The sequence below is a fragment of the Grampus griseus genome (genome assembly GCF_964374135.1).
Source record: "Grampus griseus genome assembly, chromosome: 12".
Lineage (NCBI taxonomy): Eukaryota > Metazoa > Chordata > Mammalia > Artiodactyla > Delphinidae > Grampus > Grampus griseus.
In genome coordinates this window covers 26,326,253-26,353,306 of record NC_139006.1, presented here as the reverse complement: position 1 = coordinate 26,353,306, position 27,054 = coordinate 26,326,253, and the positions used below count along the sequence as shown (strand labels likewise).

General features: G+C 49.5%; 2 protein-coding genes across 3 annotated transcripts in view; one reads left to right on the top strand and one right to left on the bottom strand.

Moving 5' to 3' along the window:
• Window positions 1–515: 515 nt before the first annotated feature.
• TSSK1B (testis specific serine kinase 1B) lies at window positions 516–1,622 on the bottom strand (the record flags this gene model as incomplete). Its single annotated transcript, XM_082668257.1, has 1 exon — window positions 516–1,622. One exon carries the CDS (start codon window positions 1,620–1,622, stop codon window positions 516–518), a length of 1,107 nt encoding a protein of 368 aa, XP_082524383.1.
• Window positions 1,623–4,063: 2,441 nt separating this feature from the next.
• DGCR2 (DiGeorge syndrome critical region gene 2) overlaps window positions 4,064–27,054 on the top strand; it is a 68,903-nt gene continuing 45,912 nt past the window's right edge. For both annotated transcript variants that reach the window (XM_082667257.1, XM_082667256.1), the window contains exon 1: window positions 4,064–4,294. In XM_082667257.1, the coding sequence (XP_082523383.1) occupies window positions 4,216–4,294 (79 nt within the window). In that variant the 5' untranslated portion in view covers window positions 4,064–4,215. The remainder of the gene's footprint in view (window positions 4,295–27,054) is intronic.

The window sequence follows — 27,054 nt, the reverse complement described above, 5'->3', positions numbered from 1 at the left end:
GGGGCTGTTGAGGACCCAGGCCCCGTGGGGAAGGCCCCCGCCTCCCAGCCCTCCTCTGCCCGCAGCCACCTGCTCTTCGTGCTCCTCTCCAGACCAGCATCACACTCATGGGCCTCCCTCTTGAAGCAATGTCTTCCTTACTCAGCTTTGCTCCGGTCCAGGGCCTGAGGTCATGGTCAGGGCTGGGCACACAGGGCTGTGTTTGCCCAAGCGGGAGGTGAAGCGCAGCGCGGTCTGAGAGTTGGGGCGGGGGGAGTGCAGGATCCTCTCCCTGGGCGACCAAAGCCCGCAGGGCAAAGACACCGACCTCGGGGTCTGCAGTAATATAGTGATTTATTGCTTCTTTAGCCACATGAGTTACCAAGGTCAAAGGGAGGGGGAAGAAACTGACGAAAATAGCGGCTCATCTGCGACTGTCTTCCTTCTCGGCTTGTCCCTTGGCTTCTTTGGAGCTCAGGCTTGAGGCCATGAACTCTAACTCATTTTCTGCCGGCCCCCTGGGCCGCAAGAGCTGACTAGGTGTGTGTCTCTGAAGGCTGCGGGGGGGCCCCTTCCTTGATCTCCTTGCTGGGCTGCTTGCTGGTGAGGCCCATGGCCTCTGACTGCTTCAACACCTGCACTGCCAGTGCCTCCTCCTCAGGTCTTGTCTCCGCCCAGGCCTTGGGCCGGGCCTCTTCCCGGGTCTCCAGCTTGGTGGCAGACTTCTTGTCGGAGCTGGGCTCAGGAGTCCACGGGTGCTCGGTGGCCCGAGAGCTCTCCCCCTCCTTGTTGATGGCTGCAGAGGACAGGCCCCAGGCCTTGGGCTGCACCCAGCAGTGGCTGAGGATCTCATCTATGTGCAGCCGCCGGTTGACGTCCGGCTGCAGCATGCGGTAGATGAGGTCCTTGCACTCGCCCGTCAGGTGCTTAGAGCGCGGGAAGTTGACGCGATGCTCCTTCTGGATGCGCAGCATCTTCTTGATGTTGGAGTCGTCATACGGCATGGAGCCGCAGACCATGATATAGAGAATCACGCCTAGGCTCCAGATGTCATACACCTTGGGCTGGTAGGGGATGCCCTGAAGCACCTCAGGGGCCGCGTACGCCGCCGACCCACAGAAGGTCTTGCTCATTGTCAGTCGGCCGCTGTCATCCCGCAGGCAGCGCTTGGAGAAGCCAAAGTCAGACAGCTTGATGTTGAAATCTTTGTCGAGGAGAAGGTTCTCACACTTGAGGTCTCGGTGGACAACATCCAGGTCGTGGCAGTACTTGATGGCTGAGGACAGCTGGTGGAACTTCTTGCGCGCATCGTCTTCCTGCAGGGACCCCCGGGTCTTGATGAACTCAAGGAGGTCGCCCTGGACCCCGAGCTCCATGATGATGTAGACCTTGCCGTCGGAGGTCTCAAAGATCTCGTAGGTCTTGATGATGGAGCGGTGGTTTAGCATGGCCAGAATCTCAATTTCCCGGGGAAGGAACTTCTCCAGGAAGTCTGTGGGGGCTTTCTTGCGGTCGATGATCTTGACCGCCACGTTGAACTTCAGGCGCTCAGAGTAAGCAGATTTGACTTTAGCATACGAGCCCTCTCCCAAATTGATTCCCATGATGTAGCCTCGTCGCTTGAGGACGGCAGCATCATCCATGGTGCTGGGAGCACCCAGTGCCCCTGAGGCTGCCCTCTACATCCCTGCAGGACATGGGCCAGCGGCGTCCTCATTTACACTGTGGACAGAGAGTCCTCTGGCCTGCCTCCTAGAGGCCAAGACTCTGGGGTGGAACATTCGGCATTGTCTCCCTGGTGACTTCAGTGGGTGAAGTCATAAAGGAGGACTGCCCTGGGGAATGAGGCTCTGGCCTGAACCACTAAGACTCGGAACCCTGGAAGGCCGGCCAGTGGGCTGCAGCAGACAGAAGGCCAGCGGAGCATGGCCTCATCCTCGGCTGGGACCCAAGGTAGGAGGGGGATGTGGGGAATGCATCGGTCAGCCCAAGCCTCCAAACCAGAGCCAGGCCTGCTGGTGGAGCGACGGGTTTATTTCTGCAACCCGGGGTACCCCTGGAAATCCAGGGCAGGCAGTCCCATCACTCTGGGTCTCAGCAGGAAACAGGAGAGACACTCAGGTTAGGACTGTCTGAGGAGGGTTTAATAAGGGGATGATTTACCAACATGGAGCAGAGTGTAGAGAACCCTGAGTAGTAGCGGACCGCTGGAAGAAGGGTGGTCGCTGGGACCTGGGAAGAGGAGTACAGGGAGGGCCGACTTGACAGAAGCAGTGATCTCAGGTGGAGGCCACAGGACCCCACGGGGTGGGGGGGAAACGTCCCTGACCTCTTCTCCCTCCCTGCAGCCCTAAAAGCCCTTGATAATGTCCACGCAGGCAGCCTGCTGGCTGCACAGCAAGGCCGAGAAGGGGGAGGTGGGTCAGGAGGGGCAAGGATCCTGGCCCAGTGGTCAATGCAGTTTAGGAAGCTGGGGCTCTGCCCGCTTGCTGTGTGGTCTGCTGGACTTTTCACTTTCCTGTGCTGCTCTCCTCATCCGAACCTTTGCTGGCCGGCTCTGTGGGGTACAACCGGCAAGGGTTTCTGCTCTTGGCTGTGAGTTCCCTCCTGGGGGTCTGACCATCCATAGCCCTGGCTGGGCTCCCAGGGCAGATCTGGGACTGGGGGCAGAAGGTGGGCCTGGACTCCTCTCAGTGCAGCAGCTTCTCCCGGGAATGCTCCCTGAGGATGTGCTAACAGGGCAGCATTGGACAGGGATCGCCGTTTCCACCAGCAGTGGGGCCCCTCTGCTGTGGGCCCCTGTTGTGTGCCACGCCCTGAGGGGACAGGAGTGGGCAGGTCTGGCCTAGCCTTGGGGTTGACTTTGGCCATATCCGTCCAGAGGGAGTGGGTGCCTCTCTCAGATGACCCTGAATGTCACAGGCTGGAATCCTGGGATGCTCGGGAGGACCATGCCCTGAAGGGGCTTGGGGTGACTGCTCCTGGAGAGTGATTTGGTGGGCTGGAGGTGGGCAGGGCTGGGCTGGGTGCCCACCAGCCTTGGCCCTCCCCCTTTTCTCTGCTCCCATCCCCACCCTTTTCCCCATCCTCTTCCCCACCCTCTTCCCCACCCTGACACCCTGGGCAAGCACTTGTGTGCGCAGCTGGTGGTCCTTTCTTTGGAGGACTTGCTCCTCTCTCGTCAGGGACACCCCACCTACTGTGTACCCTCCCATGGTGACAGGTGCGCGGCCAGCGCTCGGAGCGCTGTCCCCGGCGGCTTCCCTCCGTGCAGACGGGCCTGCTGTGGCGGCAGCTGTGCTGCGTCCTCCTGTCCCCGCTGTGCGGGCAGCGGCGTTCCTCCACAGGGGGCTTTGCTCCGTCTCTAGGATCTGGGCTTCCCTGTCAGCTCTCCTTGTGTGACCCTCCTTGAGGCTACTCCCTCATCCGTTTGAAACGTTTCAGTTGTATGTGCCCGTGAAGCCACACCTGCGTGTTCCTCACGAGGTGGAACCACCTCCGGAACCTCCTCAGGGTTAGGCCGGGTCCCTCCAGTTTTCCTCATCCCTCTCCGCAGCGGTTCGGCCTTTAAAAGACGACTTTGGGGCGCACTCTTGGGCCACTGACCGGACCTGGGGCTGCAGGTGCACGAGATGTTAAGACGCTAGGTCTCCCAGGGCCCTCTTCACCCGGTGCCCATCCCCACCCCGCCCACCGGCTCCCGTGCGCCCCGCCCCTCCATTCAGGCCCCACCCCTCCATTCAGGCCCCACCCCTCCATTCAGGCCCCGCCCCAGGACCGCCCCGGCCCCTCCACGCCCCGCCCCTTCCGTGTCTGTCATCTCGGCCCCGTCGCTGAGGCTCCGCCCACGAGCCTTTCCTCTCTGCTCAGCCAATGGCACCTTTGACTCCTCGTAGTTCCGCCCCCGAAGGGCCCACCCCTCAGCCACCGCCCCGCCCTTGGGCCCCGCCCCTTCCGGCCACTGCGCATGGGGAACACGCAGGCCCCACCCCCTCTCGGCGCTCATTGGCCGGCGCGGGCGGCGCGGGCGGGGGCGGGGCGGTGCGGACCGAGCAAGACGGCCGCCATCTTGCGCGGGGCCAAAGTCGGAGCGCGCGCCTGTTCGCGGCCCCTGGATCCTACTCCCGCAGCGTCCTCGCCTGGCCTGGCCCCAGCCCGGCCCGACCCTCGGCCCGGCCCGGCCCGGCCTCCCCGCGGGGTTGCGCGGCCGCCCCGGGGACGATGAACGGAGGATAAATGGTGCCCAAGGCAGACAGCGGTGCCTTCCTGCTGCTCTTCCTGCTGGTGCTCACGGTCACCGAGCCGCTGCGGCCAGGTGCGCAGTGGTGGGGGCGGGGGCGCGGGCGGGGCGGGGGGCGGGGGCGCCGGGACCCCTACCTCGCGGGGCCCTCACTTTGCGCTCGGCGGTCGACGGAGCGGGAGCAATGGGGGTCAGGCTGGGGGCCGAGGGGGCGGCTCGGGGCACCTGGAAGCTCCTGGCTGGTCACGGTCGCTCGGCCCGGGAGCCGCCGAGCCGGGCACCGGGGGTGTTCCTGGTCTGTGACCCTCAGATGCTTTTGGAGCCCCCGGGGGCTTGCGTTTTCTGAAGGAAGCCTGTGGTGGGGAATTGGGATCGCGGCAGCAGAAGGTCCTGGACGATCCTTATCTCTTTCTGATGTACCTCCTCCTCCAGCGAGAAATCAAGACCCCAAATGCAGGGCCGATTTATCTGTCAGACACAGGAGGCCGGGGGTCCAAGGTGATTTTGGTGGACTGTAAGAATGTTTTCTTTTACAGTCAGCAGGAAAAACCCCTAAACTTTCAGGTTGAAGGAAATACTGTTAACATGCACATATAAATACATTCGTTTATATATTGGTGCAGTTGAAAAGTGTGGTTCTTGGTTTTTTTTTTTAAATGCTGGAAGGGGCCCATGAAGGCAGAAGTGTCCAGGGCTCCTTGTGTGGGTGCTGTTAAGACCTGGGTGTGTACAGCAGGCAGGGGAGCACAGCGGTGTGCAGCCTCCCCAGTCAGGCTCCTGCCTGGGCACGCTGCACCTCTTGCTGCCTCTGCCATCTGTATGGAGTGCTCTGCCTCCTCCCCAGTGTCCACTTGGTAGCCAGGACCCTGGCCCACACTCAGCTGGAGTGTCCAGCGATGCTTCTCTGGACGGTGGGGTGACTGGTTGTGGGGTGGCCCTGGTAGGAACGGAAGCCAGCACTTGTGGAGGAGAGTGCTGTATGGGCTCTTGGGGACCAGAGCCAATGGATTTGTGGGCTCTTGTGATTATGTTCTTTAGAAAACATGTTTATACCTGTGGAGAAGTGAGAGTCATCCCGTCTGACTTCTGGGTCCCGATTTTGCACATTATGTCAGTGGACTCTGAGGGGTGAAGCCACACGTCATACATGTCTTTCTTGGGGTGTCTCTGGTTCCGGGTCCAGCATCTCCTCCCTGGGTGGATGGATGTGACTGATGTCCCCAACTCCTTTTCCATCTGTCCACATATCCTGCCAGCTGGCCAGGAGCAATTCAGAAAGTGTCTTGGTGTGGCTCCCCACCTGCCCATCACTAGGGATGCTCAAATGAAGAGAATATACCCTCCCTGTAGGAGTGCTCTTCAGGTGTGGAAGCAGAGTTGAGGTAGTGGCAGAGGTGGCTAACCGTGTGCCCCTGCAAAGCAGGGGGGACTTCAGGAGGCCTCACACTCAGGTCTGAGTTGGGGCAGGGGGTGGCTCTGGTTGAGGGAGCAAAGTTATACTATTCATTCCATGACTCCCCACATCAGAACTTTGCAGCAGCCCCTGGTGGTGTCTTGAGTTGCCCTGCAAAACCTGGGGGGCTCCAACTGGCTCCCTGCTTTTGGTTGGGCAGCAAGGTGGGTCTCACTCTGGGTCAGATGTTCTCCTTGGGTACCTGTATGTGCTGTGTCCTTCCAGGCAGGGTCTGCTGGCTGGCGCCTGGGAGAGGGGCTTTTCTGGTCTTAGTCTGCATGCATTTTCTCAGAGTCCTGGCTTAGACCCACACTGGGGTGTGAGGAGGGAACCAGGCAGACCTGCTTCCCAGGAGGCTTTCTGCCAGGTGGAGCACTTTTGGCTCCCCTGATGCAGGCTAGGGTGTGAGGCCTTTCACAGAGTGGGACAACAGGAAAGTGCTGAACTTGACCTTCTGCCACAATGTCTTTTATTTTTTATTTTATTTATGTATTTGGCTGTGTTGGGTCTTTGTTGCTGTGCGCGGGCTTTCTTTAGTTGCGGCAAGCAGGGGCTAGTGTTCGTTGCAGTGCATGGGTTTCTCATTGTGGTGGCTTCTATTGTGGAGCACAGTCTCTAGGCATGTGAGCTTCAGTAGTTGTGGCACTCGGGCTCAGTAGTTGTGGCTCATGGGCTCTAGAGCGCAGGCTCAGTAGTTGTGGCGCACGGGCTTAGTTGCTCCGCGGCATATGGGATCTTCCTAGACCAGGGCTCGAACCCGTGTCCCCTGCATTGGCAGGCGGATTCTTAACTACTGCGCCACCAGGGAAGTCCCCACAATGTCTTTTATTTATTTATTTATTTTTATTTTTTTTTTTCCCCCCCACAATGTCTTTTAAATGCATGTTTGATCTTGGTTGATTGAGGATGCGTTATATGCCAGGGGCACTCAGGTGATCCCTGTGGGTTAGATACTGTTGCTACCTCCATTTTACAGATGGGGGAAATGAAACAGAACTCATGACACCAGGTGGCTGGGATGAGGTTTCAGTCCTAGAAGTCTGGTCTGTCCGCCATCATGCACCCTTGGCTCTTTCCCTTCCAGCTGTCTATGTCCTGCCCTGTCTGTCCTTAACACCAGCTGTGGACCCCCAGGCCACCTCTGTTCCCCTGATCCACCCAGTGGTTCTCCAGGTGAGGGTGCAGAACTTTTTCCATCTGAATACTCTGATCTGAGGGCTAGAACCAGCCCTCTTCTCAGGTCCCTGCTGTGATCAGGCATCATGAATGACAGTGGTGTGTGTTGTATACTCTGGGGCTGTGGTGAGAAAAAAAGGGTGGGGACCTCTTCGAGGGGTGACAAACATGGAGGGGCATTTGGGGGCCACCGACTGCGATACCATCGCAGTGACCTTTCTCCATCTGCATCCCATTCTCAGGGAATGCAGCATCAAGTGTTCTAAAACCGTGTTTTTCTAGCTTCAGTTACGAAAGGAAATCCTGCCATGGTTTTGGCCACAGCTCCATCCAGGATGACCCCACCATGTACTTGCCTTCACTGAGTGAGCTGAGGCCGCAGTTCTGGAAGAGCTTGTTTTCACCTGTTTGGCCTGATAGGGGACGCTGTCTTCCTTGTGCTTCTGGGAAGCTGGCTGGGAGAGGCCAGTGATGTGCATGAGGTCACACAGCTGAGGAGCAGCAGAGCTGGGGCACAGACCAGGGTGTGTGTGGCGGGCTGGCTCCTAGTTCAGGGTTCTGTCCCCTGTGCCACTCGGGACCCCTCCTGCTGGCTGTGCCGAACTGACAAATCCTCAGTGAGCCAGCCAGTGCCTGTGGCCTCTGGAGTGGCACATGGGTTAGTGAACATGAAGAGGGGGGATATTTCACAAGCAGATGTGGCCAAAGCTCACAGACGGAGCTGGAAAGTGGAGTCTGCCCGGAGCTTGCCAGGCGCCTCCCGAGTTTGGAGCCCCTGCTCAGCCCCAACCCACAGCACTGCCGAGCTTGTCCTGGTGACAGATGGGGCTTTGGGCCTAACACTTGGATTCTTTTTACTTGGAAAGTAGCATAATAGACTTTCCAATCTCACTAGCTAATGAATTGTTCTTTTTTTTTTTATAAAGAAATATTTTGCTGTGGAATGGTTTCATACTTACAGAAGAGTTGCAGGGAGAAAATTAGTGCAAAGAGCCCTGCGCATCCTCTGCCCAGACCTCCCTGTTAGCATATTGCCTCATCTGCCTTACCCCCACTCTCCCCGCCCTGAGGGCATGTGTGTACGTGTGCACGTGTGTATATATGCAGGTGCACACATGGTTGTTTTCTGAACCATTTGAGAGTAAGTGGAAGATGTTGTGACCCTTCCCCCCCATCACTCTGGCCAGTGCTGAGAGCAGAGATGAATAGTGATGCCTCCCTGCCTGCTGCATGCTGTGTGCGGGCGCCGTGTCACCGTGGCGAAGGGAAAAGGCAGCACTGCAGCCAAAGCTTGCTTGGCCCCAGAGCCTGAATCAGGGGTAGAGTTTCACTTGGTGGTTCTGGTCTCAGGAGTGAGGGGTGTGTGGCTGCTGCACTTTGGCACATGTGTGTGCGCCTCTGTGGCTTCTCTGGCCCAGATTGCTGTCATCGCCGCCCTCCCTGTCCCTCTCAGGCCTGACTTCCCCCCACCCGTGAGCAGCAGCACTGACTGGGCTGCCCTGCACTGGTGGGGATCCCATAGCTCACACTGTCCTCTGCCTCCCTGGCACTGGGCACAGGGCGATACCTGGTAGTTGACTCTGAGTGCAGTGTGTCAGTGACAGCGTTTAGGAGCTGGGAGATAGCAGGGGCCCACTAAACGTCTTTTCCTCCAGCAGCTGCTGGGCTGCTCCCTTGTCCCTGTGCTTGGTGTCTGGGTGCTGAGGAGTTGGTGAACGGCCCCTTCCCCTTCCAGGCTGCGGAGCAGGCCAGTGTGATCCCAAGAGCCCAATTTTGGACCAGTAGTTTGTTTGCCAGTCAGAGTGATGGGTGGGCTTGCAATGTTGTTATTGACCTGGGATGTTTCATGAAAGAAGTCACATCTTGTCCTGCGGCTCCAGGCTTGGCCCTGTCAGCCTCTGCAGGGCAAGTCCAGGGGAGGGTGAATGGCCTGTGGGCCGTGGTCGGAGCGTGGTGACCCGGGGTCCCAGAGTGTTCTGGGGCTTCTGGGCATCCATCTGGGAGAGAGGAAAGCCAAGGTCTGGGGTTGCTTCCCTGGAGCTTCTGCTGGATCCAGGTGAGTCCAGGGTGGTGGTTTGAGAACAAGAAGCCTAGTGCTGCACTGTCCAGGGTCTGGCCCCACTCTGCTGCCCACTGTGTGCCTTCTCGTTGCCTCAGTTTCCTCATCTGTGACATGGACATAATAACAGAGTGTATGTACTTTGTGGAGATATGAGAATGAAAGTGGATTGGTATCAAGTTCTAAAAAGTGTAAAGATGTAAAGCAAATGCTCCACAGAAGCTGTGAGCATTATCCATGAATTGCATTCAGGGAGTGTAGGACCCCCTGAGAGCGTGGACGTGCCAGCACACGAGGACATATTTCTCGGGAGAGCCCCCCGACTCGGAGGCAGGGAGTGCAGTGGCTGTGACCAGTGCCTGATGCTTCGTGAGCGCTGAGTCCAGCTGCCACCGGAGGTGGGGGGTGGCTTGCCCAGAGCCCCCCAAACAGTCACAGCACTTTGGACAGGGCCAGGATTGTTCACGCTGACATGGTTTGCTCTTTGTCACATGCATGCTGGGTCTCCTGGGCCTGGTCTGGCACAGAGTGGGTGCTCAGAAATCAGTTATTGAACAAATGCACAAATGGCTGTTTATATTTTGACATAAAGAGCAACGGCTCCCTTTGCCAGCGGGCCTCGCAGCTGCCCTGGTGTGGGTGGCAAGGACCAGGGACTCGGGGGGGCCTGCTGCAGAGCCAGCTGGCCCGGGCCTCACGCTGTTGGGGGGAGGATCGTTCCTGCAAGCGTGAGCTGCCCTGAGAGGTGAGGGCAGGTGAGACTTCTCATCGCTGTGGGTCCTCACTGAAGAAGCTCACCAGCCGCCCAAGCGGGGGCTGCGAGGGGCTGGGGGGGGCAGGCTGCCCCACCGATGGCTGTGCCCTCTGCCCAAGGACGTGGCCCGCCCTTCCCAGGCTGGCGCACTACACTGGCCTCGCTCGAGAGCCGACGGGTGTGGGGGCCGCACGCGCTCGCCTCTTGCCTTCTCTCCCTCCTCTCCACCTGGCGTGGCCATTGCTCCAGTCACCGGAGCTGGCTCTTGTCCTTCATGCCCCTGCCCCTTCCAGTCCCTTGCTGTAGGCTGGCTTCCGGGCCTCTGGCTGCGAGCTGTCAGTCCAATCAGCTTGTGGTCTGTCTTTCTGTCCTCAGCTGTTGACAGCTTCATGTTGGGCAGGCGGGGGCTGAGAGAGCCCTGTGTGGATGCTGTACTACAAGGGCCTCCGGGTCCACCTTGAGTCCCTGCCCTGCTGGGAAGCCTCCTTCCTCCCTGGGGACCCTCCTTTGCAGTTGGTCGCTGTGGGGAGGATTGCCTGGGGTTCCACGAGGCACTGGACAGGGGGCAGGAGCCACCGTGAGGGCGTTCCGGAGGGTCGGTCTGGAGATGTAAGGCTCTAGGACCCCCTGCGCACTTGCCACCGTGTCTACTGACGTGGGGGCCTTTTCATGTGTCACTCGCGACTTCCTAGGGTCCCTGGGTCGGTCAGTTACCCACAGAGCTTCATGGTCATATGAGATGGAACGGGAGGCCTGGAAGGGCCTGGAAAGGATGCGGCGGGCTCTGCAGCAGCCGTCTGGGGGTCTGTTGGCCACTTCTGGAAGGGAGAGGTTCTTCAGATTCTCTCCTCCACCCCATCCGTGCGAAGGACGTGGGTCCAGACCGGTGTGTGAGCTGTGGAAAAGCCCAGCACAGTCTGGAAATATGATGGCGGATTTTTTTTCACACTTATAAAAATTCATACATTATTTTATGTAAATGGAATTATACTTTTTTTTTTTTTTTGCGGTACGTGGGCCTCTCACTGTTGTGACCTCTCCCGCCGCGGAGCACAGGCTCCGGACGCGCAGGCTCAGCGGCCATGGCTCACGGGCCCAGCCGCTCCGCGGCATGTGGGATCTTCCCAGACCGGGGCACCGAACCCGTGTCCCCTGCATCGGCAGGCGGACTCTCAACCACTGCGCCATCAAGGAAGCCCAGAATTATACTTTTTTTTACAAGTTTTTATTTTTACTTTTCCATTTGACAGTGTTTTGGAGGTCTTTGTGGGTAAGTCCATACAGCTTTACTTCATTTTTTTTTTTTTTTTTTTTTTTTTTTTAGACAAGCCTTTCTAAGAACTTTCCTCAGTCTTGTTTTGCCTGCGGGGCCTTCTTCCAGGGGACCTCTTATCACAACTTTTCCTCAACCCGAAGCTGCAATTTAGAGAGCTGCACAGTTGGAGATGGTGGCAGGTGCTGAGGATCTGATCTCGTGGGCTTGTCTCAGCCTAAAACCATCTGCAGCAGCTCCAGGTCGACTCCTGGTTTTTACATGTATTTATGCTATAACTCTAATTCGTGTGCTTATTTACCTAAATGACATAATTTCACCAAGGATAATTTAGACTCAGAGTGACCATTTAGAGGAACTTTGACATGAACAAAATTACTAGAGGAACTTTGACATGAACAAAATTACTAGAGGAACTTTGACATGAACAAAATTACTCATTTGTGAGGTGCCTTACTGGCAAAAGCGAAAGCAAATCCTAAGATCCAATGATCTGCATGTTTTATTGGCATGAAGAAGCCTTAATTCCAAAAAGAATTAAGATTTCAAAGTATCTTCCTTCAGAGGAAGGCAGAGGGTTACCTCCTTCTTTTTCCAAAACTTTTTTAACTTTGAAAACATTTCATGCTTCTAGAAAAGTTGCAAAAATAGTACTGTGAACTCCAACTGTATACAGTTCACTTAAATTTACCGATTGTGACATCTGACTCGTCCCACATCTGCACGCTTTTTGTGTGTGTGTGCGCGCACGTCCAGAGATGAAATGTATCTGCACACACAGACATGACCCTTCATTTCTAAGTTCCTTTCCCCTATTTCCTGAGAACAAGCCATTCTCCTGGAAGCACGTTTAGGACTGCTAACACGGGGGTAGTACCATGAGCCATATCCCCACTTTGCCAGCTGTCCCATTCACCACACATTTTTCCCCCCAATTCAGGATCCAGCCCGGGATCATCTACTGCATTTAATCGTCATGTGCATTTAATGTTCTGAAATCTGGGACAGTTCCCTAGCTTTCTTTGTCTTTCGTGGTGTGGACTTTTTAAACAGTACAGGCTGGCCATTTTTTGGAATATTCCTCCTTATGGGTTTATCAGATTGTTTCCTCATGGTCAGATTCAGTTGCCGCCTCTTTGGCAGGAGTGATCCCCCGAGACATTGAGTCCCCTTCAGCGCGTGCATCCTGGGCACAGCTGGCAGCTTCTCCCAGGAATGGCCTTGTTAACTGTGGCCATGTGGTGAGGTGGCTTTGACTGCATTTCTCAACTGGAAAGGTGGCTTTCTTTCCCCCTTTGTGGTCAGCAGGTACTCGTTAGGGAGACAGATCACCTGGCCCTGTGTGGGTTTTTTTTTGTTTTTTTGTGGGTTTTTTTGGCTGCATTGGGTCTTCGTTGCTGCGTGCGGGCTTTCTCTAGTTGCAGTGAGTGGGGGCTGCTCTTCATTGTGGTGTGCGGGCTTCTCATTGTGGTGGCTTCTCTTGTTGCAGAGCACAGCCTCTAGGCTCATGGGCTCAGTAGTTGTGGCTCACGGGCTTAGTTGCTCCGTGGCATGTGGGATCTTCCCAGACCAGGGCTCGAACCCACGTCCCCTGCATTGGCAGGCTGATTCTTAACCACTGCACCACCAGGGAAGCCCTGGCCCAGTGGTTTTAAGCATCTATTGATGATTCTTGCCTGAATCAGTTATTGCTGTGATGATTGCTAAATGATGGTTTTCTCTTATTCCTTTTTCATTTAGTACTAGTCTACTGTAAAAAAGCTTGTTCTTCCTCTTTAACATCGGTATGGACTCATGGATTCTTCTTATTCAATGCATGATAGTCATTATTGTCATTCATTTTGGTGATTATATTGCAGTTGTTTTGGGCAGTGGGAACCCCTTCAGGCTGGTTCCTGTATCCTTCTGACATGCCCCAAGCGCTGTTGAACATTCCTCATTACCAAGCTCATCTTGTATCTTTCCTGCCCCCAGCATTTTTCCACAGAGCACTGGTTCCTTTTAGTGGGAGATGGTATTCTTGGAGAAACCAAGATTTTGGTGCTAGGCGTGTTCATCGCCAAGAGGACCTTGCTGCCGCTAGACCTTTCGGTCCAGCTGGGGCGTGTGTCCCTCTCTGTAGTGTGGGCGTATGGGTGTGTCCGTGTGAGTTTCTTTGTTTATAAGTTCATACTGTATCTTTAGTTCCAACCCGGCATCCCAGGGTCTTGCTTCCTTTCCCTGGTTCATATTGGTATCGCCCTTTTTCTACAATAGAACTGGAGCTGCCGACAACATCAGTAGATTTACTATTTTCTTATTCCCACAGTGCACAGAAAACCATTTCAGGAGTGCTATACCTGTTACCACTACCAACAGCAGACTGACTGAGTTAGAGTTTGGGAATTTTTTTTCTTTTCCAGCTCCTTTTTTTTTTTTTTTTCCTTGCGGTACGTGGGCCTCTCACTGTTGTGGCCTCTCCCGTTGCGAGCACAGGCTCCGGACGCACAGGCTCAGCAGCCGTGGCTCACGGGCCCAGCCGCTCCGGGGCACGAACTCGTGACCCCTGCATGGGCAGGCGGACTCTCAACCACTGCGCCACCAGGGAAGCCCTCCAGCTCTTTTTTTGTCTTTAGACTGATGGTATGTACTCAAAGTACTGAGTCCAAAAGCTATTTGGATTAATTCTCTTCTCTTATGTGTGTCTGTTAAACAGTTAGGTTCAAAACTGTATTGATTTGAAACCACATTTATTAAACAAATAATATTGAGAAAAGTATTTACTATAATCTCATTATTATACCAAGCTTCTATTTCATCACACTAATTGGTAAGGAAACATTTCTTTTTCCAGTGGGTTGTAGTATTTTCCTGGGTAAATTAAAGTATCATTTTAGGAGTAGATATTTATAGTTTTAACATGTCAACTCTCATTAGTATATATTGCTGTTTGCTTAAAATATTTTTTCCAGTTTTGCTTTTATGGTATGAAGAGAATTATGTATGTTGAGTAGACAACCAGTCAGCAGCAGTGGAGAGAAAGGCCAAGTAAAATTTATTACAATTAATTATTTAGATTTTAGCATTAATAAATGCTATTAATGAATGTTTTTTATTTTGTTACCTTTTGTTACTGATGGAGTATATTAGAAATTACTTTGTGGGACTTTCCTGGTGGTCCAGTGGTTAAGAATCCGCCTTGCAATGCAGGGGCTGCCAGTTCAGTCCCTGGTCGGGGAACTAAGATTCCTCATGCCGTGGGGCAACTAAGCCTGTGCGCCACAGCTAGAGCGAAGCCCACGCACCGCCTGCGCACCGAAATGAAGAGCCCGCGTACGGCAGCGAAAGATCCTGCGTGCCGCAGCTAAAACCCAATGCAGCCAAAAATAAATAAATATTTTTTTTAAAGAGAAGAAATTCCTTTGTAATACTAACTGCAATGTGGTGTCCTGGATTGGATCCTGGAATGGAAAAAGGACATTAGTGGAACAAGTCTTTTGCCTGTCTTTGAATTGGGTTGTTTTTAGGCTGTTGGGTTTTAGGAGTTTTCTATATATTCTGGTTACTAACCCCTAATCAGATGCATGATTTGCAAGTGTTTTCTCTTACTCTGTAGGTTGCATTTTTAGTTTGTTGTTATTTTAAGTTTGATGTAGTCCCCTTTGTCTACTTTTGCCTTTGTTGCCTGTGCTTTTGGTGTCATATCCAAGAAACCATTGCTAAATCCAATGTCATGAAGCTTTTCTCCTATGTTTTCTTCTAGGAGTTTTATAGTTTCAGGTCTTATATTTAAGTCTTTAATCATTTTGAGTTAATTTTTGTATATGGTATAAGGTAAGGGTACAGCTGCATTCTTTTGCACGTAGATGTCCACTTTTCTCAGCACTATTTGTTGAAGAGACTATCCTTTCCACATTGTGTAACCTTGCTACTCTCTCAAAGATCATTTTACCATATATGTGAGGATTTGTTTCAGGGCTGTCTAATCTGTTCCATTGGCCTATATGTCATTGTTTATGCCACTCACTGTTTTGTTTACTGTAGTTTTGTAATTTACTATGTTTTGAAATCAGGAAGTGTGAGGCCTCCAGCTTCATTTTTATTTCTTAAGATTGTTTTGGCTGTTCAGGGTCCTTTGAGTTTTCACATTAATTTTGGGATGAATTTTTCTCTTTTGGCAAAAAAAAGAAAATCATTGGCATTTTGATAAGGATTGTATTGAATCTGTAGATTGGGTAGTATTGACCTCTTTTTTTTAGAAATTTATTTATTTTCTTTATTTTTGGCTTTGTTGGGTCTTCATTGCTGCACGCGGTCTTTCTCTAGTTGCGGCGTGTGGGCTTCTCATTGCAATGGCTTCTCTTGTTGCGGAGCACGGGCTCTAGGCGAGCAGGCTTCAGTAGTTGTGACTCATGGGCTCTAGAGTGCAGGCTCAGTAGTTGTGGCACACAGGCTTAGTTGCTCTGCGGCATGTGGGATCTTCCCGGACCAGGGATCAAACCTGTGTCCCCTGAATTGGCAGGCGGATTCTTAACCACTGCACCACCAGAGAAGTCCCAGTATTGACCTCTTAAGTCTTCCAGTCCATGAATATTGGATGTCTTTCTGTTTATTTCTATCTTTTTTATTTTTTTGGCTGCACCACGTAGCATGTGGAATCTTACTTCCCCAACTAGGGATTGAACCCATGCCCCCTGTAGTGGAAGCATGGAGTCTTAACCACTGGACCACCAGGGAAGTCCGTATTTGTGTCTTCTTTATTATATATTTTTAAATAAATTTATTTATTTTATTTATTTATTTTTGGCTGCATTGGGTCTTCACTGCTACATGTGGGCTTTCTCTAGTTGCATCGAGCGGAGGCTACTCTTTGTTGCAGTGCGCGGGTCTCTCATTGCAGTGGCTTCTCTTGTTGCAGAGCATGGGCTCTAGGTACGCAGGCTTCAGTAGTTGTAGCACGTGAGCTCAGTAGTTGTGGCTCGTGGGCTCTAGAGCACAGGCTCAGTAGTTGTGGCGCACGGGCTTAGTTGCTCTGCAGCGTGTGGGATCTTCCCGGACCATGGCTCGAACCCGTGTCCCCTGCATTAGCAAGCGGATTCTTAACCACTGCGCCACCAGAGAAGCCCCTTGTGTCTTTTTTAATTTCAGCGATCTTTTGTAGTTTGTTTACTAGTGTACTAGTCGTTCACCTCTTTGGTTAAGTTTATTGCTGAATTTTTTTTTTTTGATGCTATTGTAAATGGAGTTGTTTTCTTAATTATCTTTTCAGGTTGTTCATTGTTAGTGTATAGAAGCACAACTAATTTTTGTGTGTTGCAACTTTGCTGTGCAACTTTGCTGAATTTGTTTATTTTGTATGCAACTTTGCTGAATTTGTTTATTAGTTCTAACAGTTTGTGTGTGTGTGTGTGTGTGTGTGTGTGTGATCTTTAGACATGACCTACAAGATCACATCAGCTGTGAAGAGAGATAATATTACTTCTTCCTTTCCAATTTGGATGCCTTTTATTTCTTTTTCTTGCCTAATTGCACTAGCTAAGGCTTCTAAAACTCTATCAAATAAAACAAGATTTAACTTGATAAGAAACTGCCAGATGCTTTTTCAGAGTGCTTGTGCTATTTTTTTAAAATTTATTTTAATTTATTTTTGGCTGTGTTGGGTCTTTGTTGCTGCACGTGGGCTTTCTCTATTTGCGGCGAGTGGGGGCTGCTCTTGGTTGCGGTGCGTGGGCTACTCTTGGTTGCGGTGCGTGGGCTTCTCATTGCAGTGGCTTCTCTTGTCGCGGAGCACGAGCTCTAGGTGTGCGGGCTTCAGTAGTTGTGGCACGCAGGCTCAGTAGTTGTGGCTTGTGGGCTCTAGAGTGCAGGCTCAGTAGTTGTGGCGCACGGGCTTAGTTGGTCCGTGGCATGTGGGATTTTCCTGGACTAGGGCTCGAACCTGTGTCCCCTGCATTGGCAGGCGGATTCTTTCTTTCTTTATCTTTCTTTCTTCCTTCCTTCCTTCTTTCCTTCCTTCCTTCCTTCCTTCCTCTTCCTCTCTTCCTCTCTTCCTCTCTCTCTCTCTCTCTCCCTCCCTCCCTCTCCCTTTCTTTCTTTTAACATCTTTATTGGAGTATAATTGCTTTGCAATGTTGTGTTAGTTTTTGCTGTATAACAGTGAATCAGCTATATGTATGCATATATCCCCGTATCCCCTCCCTCTTGCGTTTCCCTCCCACACTCCCTATCGCACCCCTCTAGGTGGACACAAAGCACTGAGCTGATCTCCCTGCGTTATGTAGCTGCTTCCCACTAGCTAGCTGTTTTACATTTGGTAGTGTATATATGTCAGTGCTACTCTCTTACTTCATCCCAGCTTACCCTTCCCCCTCCCCATGTCCTCAAGTCCAATCTCGACGTATGCGTCTTTATTCCTGTCCTGCCCCTAGGTTCATCAGTACCTTTTTTTTTTTTTTTTAGATTCCATATATGTGTGTTAGCGTACGGTATTTGTTTTTCTCTTTCTGACTTACTTCACTCTGTATGACAGACTCTGGGTTCATCCAACTCATTACAAATAACTCAATTTCGTTTCTTCTTATGTCTGAGTAATATTCCATTGTATACATGTGCCGTATTTTTTTATCCATTCATCTGTCGATGGACACCTGGGTTCCTTCCATGTCCTGGCTATTGTAAATAGTGCTGCAGTGAACACTGTGGTGCGTGACTCTTTTTGAATTATGGTTTTCTCAGCGTGTATGCCCAGTAGTGGGATTGCTGGATCATATGGTAGTTCTGTTTTTAGTTTTTTTTTTTTTTTTTTTTGCAGTACGCGGGCCTCTCACTGCTGTGGCCTCTCCTGTTGCGGAGCACAGGCTCCGGACGCGCAGGCTCAGCAGCCATGGCTCATGGGGCCCAGCCGCTCCGTGACATGTGGGATCTTCCCGGACCAGGGCACGAACCCGTGTCCCCTGCATCGGCAGGCGGACTCTCAACCACTGCGCCACCAGGGAAGCCCTGTTTTTAGTTTTTTAAGGAACCTCCATACTGTTCTCCATAGTGGCTGTATCAATTTACATTCCCACCAACAGTTGGCAGGTGGATTCTTAACCACGTGCCACCAGGGAAGTCCCATCAGGTGGTTCTTTTTTTTTTTTTTTTTTTTCTTTTTGCGGTATGCGGGCCTCTCACTGTTGTGGCCTCTCCCGTTGCGGAGCACAGGCTCCGGACGCACAGGCTTAGTGGCCATGGATCATGGGCCCAGCCGCTCCGTGGCATGTGGAATCTTCCCGGACCGGGGCACGAACCCGTGTCCCCTGCATTGGCAGATGGACCCTCAACAACTGTGCCACCAGGGAAGCCCAGGTGGTTCTTTTTAATTGCATTTCCCTGTGAGTGATGATGTTGAGAAGTTTTTCATGTCCTTTTTTTTTTTTTAATTTGGCCATGCCACACGGCATGCGGGATGTTAGTTTCCCAGCCAAGAATTGTACCCACGCTCCCTGCAGTGGAAGCACAGAGTCTTAACCCCTGAACCACCTGGGAACTCCTTTTTCATGTCCTTTTTAACCATTCATTTATCTTCTTTGGAGAAGTATTTCTTCAAATATTTTGCTCACTTGTATGAGGTTTTTTGCCTTTTCGTTATTTATATTTATTGTTGAGTTGTAGAAGTTCTTTTTGTATTCCAGATATACAAAAGTTCTTAGATGTGTTGCAGATATTTTCTGTCAGTGACTTACCCATTCATTTGCTTAACTGTACTTTTAAAAACATCTGTTTATTTGTTTAGTACACTAAAATTCACTCTTCCTGTATATCATTCTTTGAGCTTTGACAAATGTAACCAGCACCACACTCAGGATGCGGAACACACTTCTGTCCCCCCGTAGTTCCCTTGTGCACCTTGTGGTCAATGCCTCCTCTGCCTTGAGGTCCCACCTGGCAACCACTTGTCTTCTGGTAAAGTCCAGCTTATAATAATTTTTCTTCTTGGTGATGAATGTAAGCACTCTTTGCCTAACGCAGGTTCACAAAGATTTTCTTATATTTTCTCCTAGAAGTTTTATAGTGTTAGGTTTTATATTTAAGTCCTTGATCTGTTTTGGGTTAATATTAAGGTATGGGTTGAGGTTTGTTTTTCTGGGGTTTTTGTTTTTGTTTTTTTGTTTGAGTGGTAGAGCACTGGGATTTTTTATTTTTTGAAGTATAGTTGATTTACACTGTTGTGTTAGTTTCAGGTGTACTGCAAAGTGATTCAGATATGTATATGTATATATATTTATAGTTACATGTATGTTTATACATATATTTATATTATGTATATTCTTTTTCAGATTCTTTTCCATTGTAGGTTATTACAAGATACTGAATATAGTTTCCTATGCTATATATAGGTCCTTGTTGTTTACCTAGTTTATATATAGTAGTGTGTATCTGTTAATCCCAAACTCCTAATTTATCCCTCCTGCCCCCCACCCCTTTCCCCTTTGGTAACCATAATTTTGTTTTGTATGTCTGTGAGTTGAGCTTCATTTTTTGATATGTGGATTTCCAACTGTTTCACTACCACTTACTGAGATATTATTCTTTCTCCATTGAATTGTCTTTGTACCTTTGTCAAAAATCAATTGGCCACATTAGTGTGGGTTTATTTCTGGGCTCTGTGTTCTGTTCCATTGAACTAGGTATCTTTACTGAGCTTTTGATCAAAGAAATTGTGAATTTTGAAGAAGTCCAATTTATCAGTTTTTTCTTTTATGGTAATCTTTGCCTGCTCCATGGTTGGGAAGATCTGCCTCCTTACTAGACTTTGAGCTCTGTGAGGGCAGAGACCTTGTACTTCTCCTTCTGTTCTCGCTTGCATCCAGCACAGTACCTGGCCCCCAGGAGGCACAAGGCTCTGTTGTTTGAAGGAGCTAATGGGTTTGTCTTAAGGATTTAAATGTAAAAATGTATTCGAGGCACTTTATACACTGCTTGGCACATGCAAAATGAACTTTCAAGAATCTGATTTTGCTATAGCTGCTGTTTCTCTTGAGATGTACTGGCTATACTATACCATGGCTGTCATCAGAATATGTTTTGAGTGTTGTATGAAATTGCTGATCTATGTTACATAAGATGTGAGATAGCTGTCACTCCAGTTCTGCAAACCAGCAAGGCTTTCATCAGATTTCATGGTGAGATCAAAATGTTAACAGCCAAGTAAAAACTAAGAGTTCGGCACCATCAAACCAGCTTTACAAAAAATGTTAAAGGGACTTCTCTAGTGGAAAATAAAAGACCACAACTAGAAATATGAAAATAATGAAAGGAAAAATCTAATTGGTAAAAAGAAATACACAGTAAAAGTAGTAAATCAACCACGCATGAAGCCAGTAGGAAGGTTAAAAGACAAAAGTAGTAAAATCACCTATATTCATCATAAGTAAAGGGATACACAAAACAAAAAGATATAAAATATGTTGTCAAACCAGTAAACTTTGTGCAGGGGTGGGCAGTAAAAATGCAGATTAGAATGCATTTGAACTCGAGATCAGCAATTTACAGTAATCATATCTATCTATGTATGTATCTATCTAACTATATCTATATATAAACCTCGTGATAACCACAAACCAAAAACCTGTAATAAATACACACACAAAAAAAGAGAATAGAATCCAAATATAACATGAAAGATTCATCAAATCACAAGGGAATAGAGCAAAAGAAGAAGAAAGGAACAAAAAAGAACTACAAAACAACTCAAAGACAGTCAACAAAATGGCAATTAAGTAGGTGCTATGAATAATTACTTTAAATGTAAATGGACTAAATATTCCAATCAAAAAACAGAGAGTAGCTGAGTGGATGCACAAAATAAGACCCATATATATGCTGCCTAAAGGTAACTCACCTCACATGTAAAGCCACACAGACTGAAAGTGAGGGGATAGAAGAAGGTATTTCATGCAAATGGAAATGAAAAGAAAACTGAGGTAGCAATACTTACATCAGACAAAATACACTTTAAAACAAAGATTGGAAGAAGTGACAGACAGGATATTACATAATAAGGGATCAATCCAAGAATAAAATATAACAGTTGTAAATATACATGCACCCAGGGACTTCCCTGGCGGTCCAGCGGTTAACACTTCACCTTCCAATGCAGGGGATGCGGGTTCGATCCCTGGTCAGGGAGGTAAGATCCCACATGCCTCAGGGCCAAAAAACCAAAACATAAAACAGAAGCAATATTGTAAGAAATTCAATAAAGACTTTAAAAATTCAGTCCACATTAAAAAAAAAAGTCTTAAACAATATATATATATATATATATACACACATAGGAGCAACCTAAGTACATAAAACAACATAAAGGGTGACATTGATAGTAACACAATAATAGTAGGGAATTTTAACATCCCATTTTCATCAATGGAAAGATCATCCAGAAGGAAAATCAGTAAGGAAACACTGGTCTTAAACAACATTAAACAACACATTAGACAGATGGACTTAATAGACCTATATAGAACATTCCATCTGAAAGCAGCAGAATACACATCCTTTTCAAGTGCACATGGAACATTCTCTAGCATAGACCATATGCCAGGCCACAAGACAAGTCTCAGTAAATTTAAGAAGACTGAAATCATATCAAGCATCTTTTTCTACCACAATACTATGAGACTAGAAATCAACTACAAGAAAAAATACAAAAAACACAAACATGTGGAGGCTAAACAATATACTGCTAAACAACCAATGGATCATTGAAGAAATAAAAGTGTTAAATTCCTGGAGATAAATGAAAACAAAAACACAGTGATCCAGGGACTTCCCTGGTGGTCCAGTGGTTAAGAATCCACCTTCCAATGCAGGGGACGTGGGTTCGATCCCTGGCTGGGGAACTAAGATCCCACATGCCGTGGGGCAACTAAGCCTGTACACCGCAACTAGAGAGCCTGCGTGCTGCAACTACAGAGCCCATGTGATCTGGAGCTCGTGCGCCACAACTGGAGAGAAGCCCACACACTGCAACAAAAGATCCTGTGTGCTGCAACTAAGACCTGATGCAGCCAAAAATAAAAAATAACACAATGATCCAAAATCTATAGGATACAGCAAAAGCAGTTCTGAACGTTTATAATGATATAAGCTACCTCAGGAAATAAGAAAATCTCAAACAATGTAAAGAAACTAGAAAAAGAAGAACAAAACCCAAAGTTAGTAGAAAGAAAGAAGAAAGATCAGAGCATAAATAAATAAAATATAGAGACTAAAAAACAATAGAAAATATCAATGAAACTAAGAGCTGGGTTTTTGAAAAGCTAAACAAAATTGATAAACCTTTAGCCAGACTCATCAGTAAGAAAGAGAGAGGGCCCAAATAAAGTCTGAAATGAAAAAGGAGACATTACAATTGATACCACAGAAATACAAAGAATCATAAAAGACTACTATGAACAATTATATGCTAATAAAATGGACAACCTAGAAGAAATGGACAAATTCCTAGAAATGTAAAATCTCCCAAGACTGAACCTGGAAGAAATGGAAAATATGAACAGACCAATTACCAGTAATGAAATTGAATCAGTAAGTAAAAAAAAAACTCCCAACAAACAAAAGTCCAGGACCAGATGGCTTCACAGGTGAATTCTACCAGCCATTTAGAGAAGAGTTAATATCTTTCCTTCACAAACTATTCAAAAAAATTACAGAGAGGAACACTTCTGAACTCATTCTGTGAGGCCAGCATCACCCTGATACCAAAACCAGACAAAGATATCACAAAAAAAGAAAATTACATTCCAATATCATTGATAAACATAGATGCCAAAATCCTCAACAAAATATTAGCAAACCGAATTCAACAATACATTAAAATCCCGGACTTCCCTGGTGGCACAGTGGTTAAGAATCCACCTGCCCAGTGCAGGGGACACGGATTTGATCCCTGGTCTGGGAAGCAACTAAGCCCATGTGCCACAACTACTGAGCCTGCGCTCTAGAGCCCGTGAGCCACAACTGCTGAAGCCTGCATGCCCTAGAGCCCGCGTGCCACAACTACTGAGCCCGCATGCTGCAACTGCTGAAGCCTGTGCGCCTAGAGCCCGTGCTCTGCAACAAAGAGTAGACCCCGCTCGCCACAACTAGAGAAAACCTGTGCGCAGCAATGAAGACCCAACACAGCCAAAAATTAAAAAAAATAAAATTTTAAAAAATAAACAAACAAAAAATACATTAAAATCCCCACGATCAAGTAGGATTTCTCCCAGTGATGCAAGGATGGTTCACTATCCACAAATCAATCAATGTGATGTACCACATTAACAAATTAAAGAATAAAAATGTCATCTCAATAGATGTGGAAAAACTTTTGACAAAATTCAGCATCCGTTTGTAATTTTAAAAAACTCTCAACAAAGTAGGTGTAGAAGAGACATACCTGAACATAATAAAGGCCATATATGCCAAGTCCACAACTAACATCATTCTCAACAGTGAAAAGCTGAAAGCATTTCCTATGAGATCAGGAACAAGACAGGATGCCCACTCTTGCCACTATTTATTCAGCAGAGTAATGGAAGTCCTAGGTACAGCAATCAGACAAGACAAAGAAATTAAAAAAAAAAAAAAAAAAGGAATAAGGACTTCCCTGGCAGTCTAGTGGTTAAGATTCTGTGCTCCCAACGCAGGGGGCCCGGGTTCCATCCCTGGTCAGGGAACTTAGATCCTGCATGCCGCACGACATGGCCAAAAAAGAAGAACGAAAAAGAAGAAATAAAAGGAATCCAAATTGGAAAGGAAGAAGTAAAACTGTCACTGTTTGCAGATGACATGATACTACACATAGAAACTAAGGACGCCACCAAAAAACTGCTGGAGCTCATCAATGAATTTTGTAAAGTTGCAGGATACAAAATTAATATACAGAAATCTGTGGCATTTTTATACACTAACACTGAACTGTCAGAGAAATTAAGAAAACAGTCCCATTTACAGTCACATAAAAAAGAATAAACATTTAAAAATGGGCAGAGATGTGAATAGATGTTTTTCCAAAGAAAACATACAGATGGCCAACAGGCACATGAAAAGATGCTCAACACCACTAATCATCAGTGAAATGCAATTCAAAACCACAATGAGATATCACCTCACAGCTGTCGGAATGGCTGTCATCAAAAAGACAACAAGTGTTGGCAAAGATGTGCAGAAAAGGGAACCTCCGTGCACTGTTGGTGGGAATGTAAATTGGTGCAACCACTATGGAAAACAGTATGGAGAGTCCTCAAAAAGTTAAAAATAAAACTACCATATACGGTGCAGCAGTTCCACTCCTTGGTATTTATCCGAAGAAAATGAAAATACTAAGTAAAAGAGATATATGCACGCCTATGTTTATTGCAGCATTGTATACAATAGCCAAGATATGAAAGCAACCTAAGTGTGCCCATCAGTTGATGAGTAGATAAAGAAGATGTGGTATATATATACAGTGGGATATTAGTCATAAAAAGAGTAAAATCTTAAAAAGAGACAAAGAGTAAAAATTTAAAAAGAGACAAAACAACGTGGATGTACCTAGAGGGTCTTATGCTAATTGAAGTAAGTCAGAGAAAGACAAATACTGTATGATTTCACTTATATGTTGAATCTAAAAAAAAACAAAACAGGGACTTCCCTGGTGGTCCAGCGGTTAAGACCCTGCCCTCCCAATGCAAGGAGTCCAGGTTCGATCCCTGGTCAGAGAACTAGATCCCGCATGCTGCAACTAAAGATCCCGCATGCCACAACCAAAGATCCTGCATGCTGCAACTAAAGATCCTGCATGCCGCAACATAGGTGCCACGTGCTGCAACTAAGACCCAGCGCAGCCAAATAAATAAATAAGTAAATGAATAAATAAAAATTTAAAAAGAGACAAAACAAACAAGTGTAACAAAACAGAAACAGAGTTATAGATACAGAGAAGAAGCAGGTGGTTGCAGAGGGGAGGGGTGGGGGAAGGAAAGAAATAGGTGAGGGAGATTAAGAGGTACAAACTTACAGTTGCAATGTAATTGGTTCACAGGTATGAAATATACAACATAGATCCTGCCTCTCCTCTCTGGTCCCGTCCTTTTCCTGGGGTCTCCCCTCCTCTTCTAGGCTCACTCACTTGCAGCTAGGCCTTCTTTCCCGAGCATCCACTGAGGAGACTTATAGGGAAGGGCAGGCAGAGCAGACCAGCCAGTGTCTTGGTTGGGCCGTGTCCGAGGAGGGAAGGTTGCAGGTGATGGTCACTTCACCTCCTGGATGTAGAACGTGCTTGTTATTTATGAGAAATCAACACTGAACTTCGGCCTTGTCACTTTATGCTGGGGGGGGCAATGTCCAGCCTTGTGACTCCTCAGCTGATGGGCGGGAGTAGCTGCCGCTCCCCTGGGGCAGGCAGGTGCCGGGAAGCAGGGGGCGTCTTCTCTCCCTCAGGTGGGCTGAGTGAGGGGGAGCCTGGCCCTGGCTCAGTGAAGGGTTTGAAGGTCACAGTGACTGGGGAGCCCCTGGTGGTAGGGAGGCACATCAAAGCATCAGTGGACGTATTTTGAAACCACCACAGGAGCCTTTTCATGTTCACAGTGCTTTGGTGCACCCCTGACTCTGTGGGTCCCGTTGGCAGACAGGCAGCCCTGGTCCCCTGGGGCTTTGTGGGGCTGACCTCTACAGAGGCGCTGCATTTCATGAGTCCTCTGACTTCTGTCTTAACAGAGAGAATATGGGTCAGAATCAGAAAATTTGGACCCAACCCTCTGAAGGACAATGGGTTAGTCACGCCCCACATCAGAGTGCAGAGCATCCTGGCGGGGCGGCTGTGATTCCTGCCCGGATTCCGCTTAGCTGTGCTGGCTTCGGGGCTGGGGATCTGGGTCCTATCCTGCTGTGCCAGCCCGACAGGGGACAGGTCAGGTGGGTCAGCCCTTCTGCTGAGGGAGCCAGGCGGCCGAGGCTGGGATAGCATAAGCAGCAGGGTGTCTGGCCTGCCTTTAAACCCCACTGGTAACACTTCAGTCTATAGTTTGCCCTGAGTCACATGCCTCCGGCTCGCTCTAGAACTCTGGGCCCTTGGGCTTGAGGGTCACAGGCAGCTGGTCTCTGAGCGCCTTGCGGCTTGAAGATCAGATGCCAGTGTCCCTCCTGCTGTGACCCTGGTGTCTGCCTGAGCCTAGGGATGCCCAGGCCTCCCGTCCACGGGGCCTTGACGGGGCACCGCACCGTTCAGAGCCCTGGGCCTGACCCCTTTCCCCGGGCAGGTCCCTCCACGAGCATGTTCCTCCTCAGAGGGCCCCGGAGTCATTCCAGGGGATGGAGGACACACATGAAGCTGCGCAGCCGGCCACCTCCTTGGGGCCTCGTGTCCACCACCCGCAGGAGGGGATGGAGCCAAGCAAGGTGAAGTAGGGGTCTTGGCTGACAAGGGGCTTCACTGCAGTCCGGGAGCTGAGGCCTGTGGTTTGTCTCGGGACAGGTCCCTGGGGCCTGTTTCAAAGCTCATCTCCCTGTATATCATGCCAGGAACCTGCTGGAGCCGTGAAGTGATAGCGACTGGGAACCACTGGGAACGGGCCAGGGGTGCTACAGGGGGAGCCATGGGAGTAGCTGAGTCAGGGTTCCCAAGAACATGGGAGGAGGGGGTGCCGGAGGAAGGCTGGAGGTGGCCCTTTGCCTCCTGAAAGGGCAAGTGGCACTTGGAACCCGTCGGGAAGGTGGGAGTTGCTGATGTAATCACAGCTGGTTCTAGAACGGCTTCCCAGGCCCTGCTGTCATGGGTGTTCTGGGGCTACTCCTCTGTGGCTCCTCACAGCGTGACCGTGAAGCCACTTGGTCCCTTTGGTTCATGTGTCCCGCTGGGCCCGGCCACACAGGGCTCCCTCCAGGGCACATGCCCCACCTTCCCTGATCGTGGCAGCCCAGGGCCTTCCCTATTGTCACTGGGGGTTCAGGCCCCTTATTCTCAGCCTCTGATCTCGGGACTCAGGTGAGCCCTCTGCAGGGGGCCTGCCTTGCAGGGTGACCCGCAGATCTGCATCTGACTTCTCTGCGTTGTCAGCACTTGTTAGCAGGGACCGGCAGCCCTCATGCCCAGGCGCCATGCCTTCTAGCCCTGCGCAGCGCTGCCCAGCAC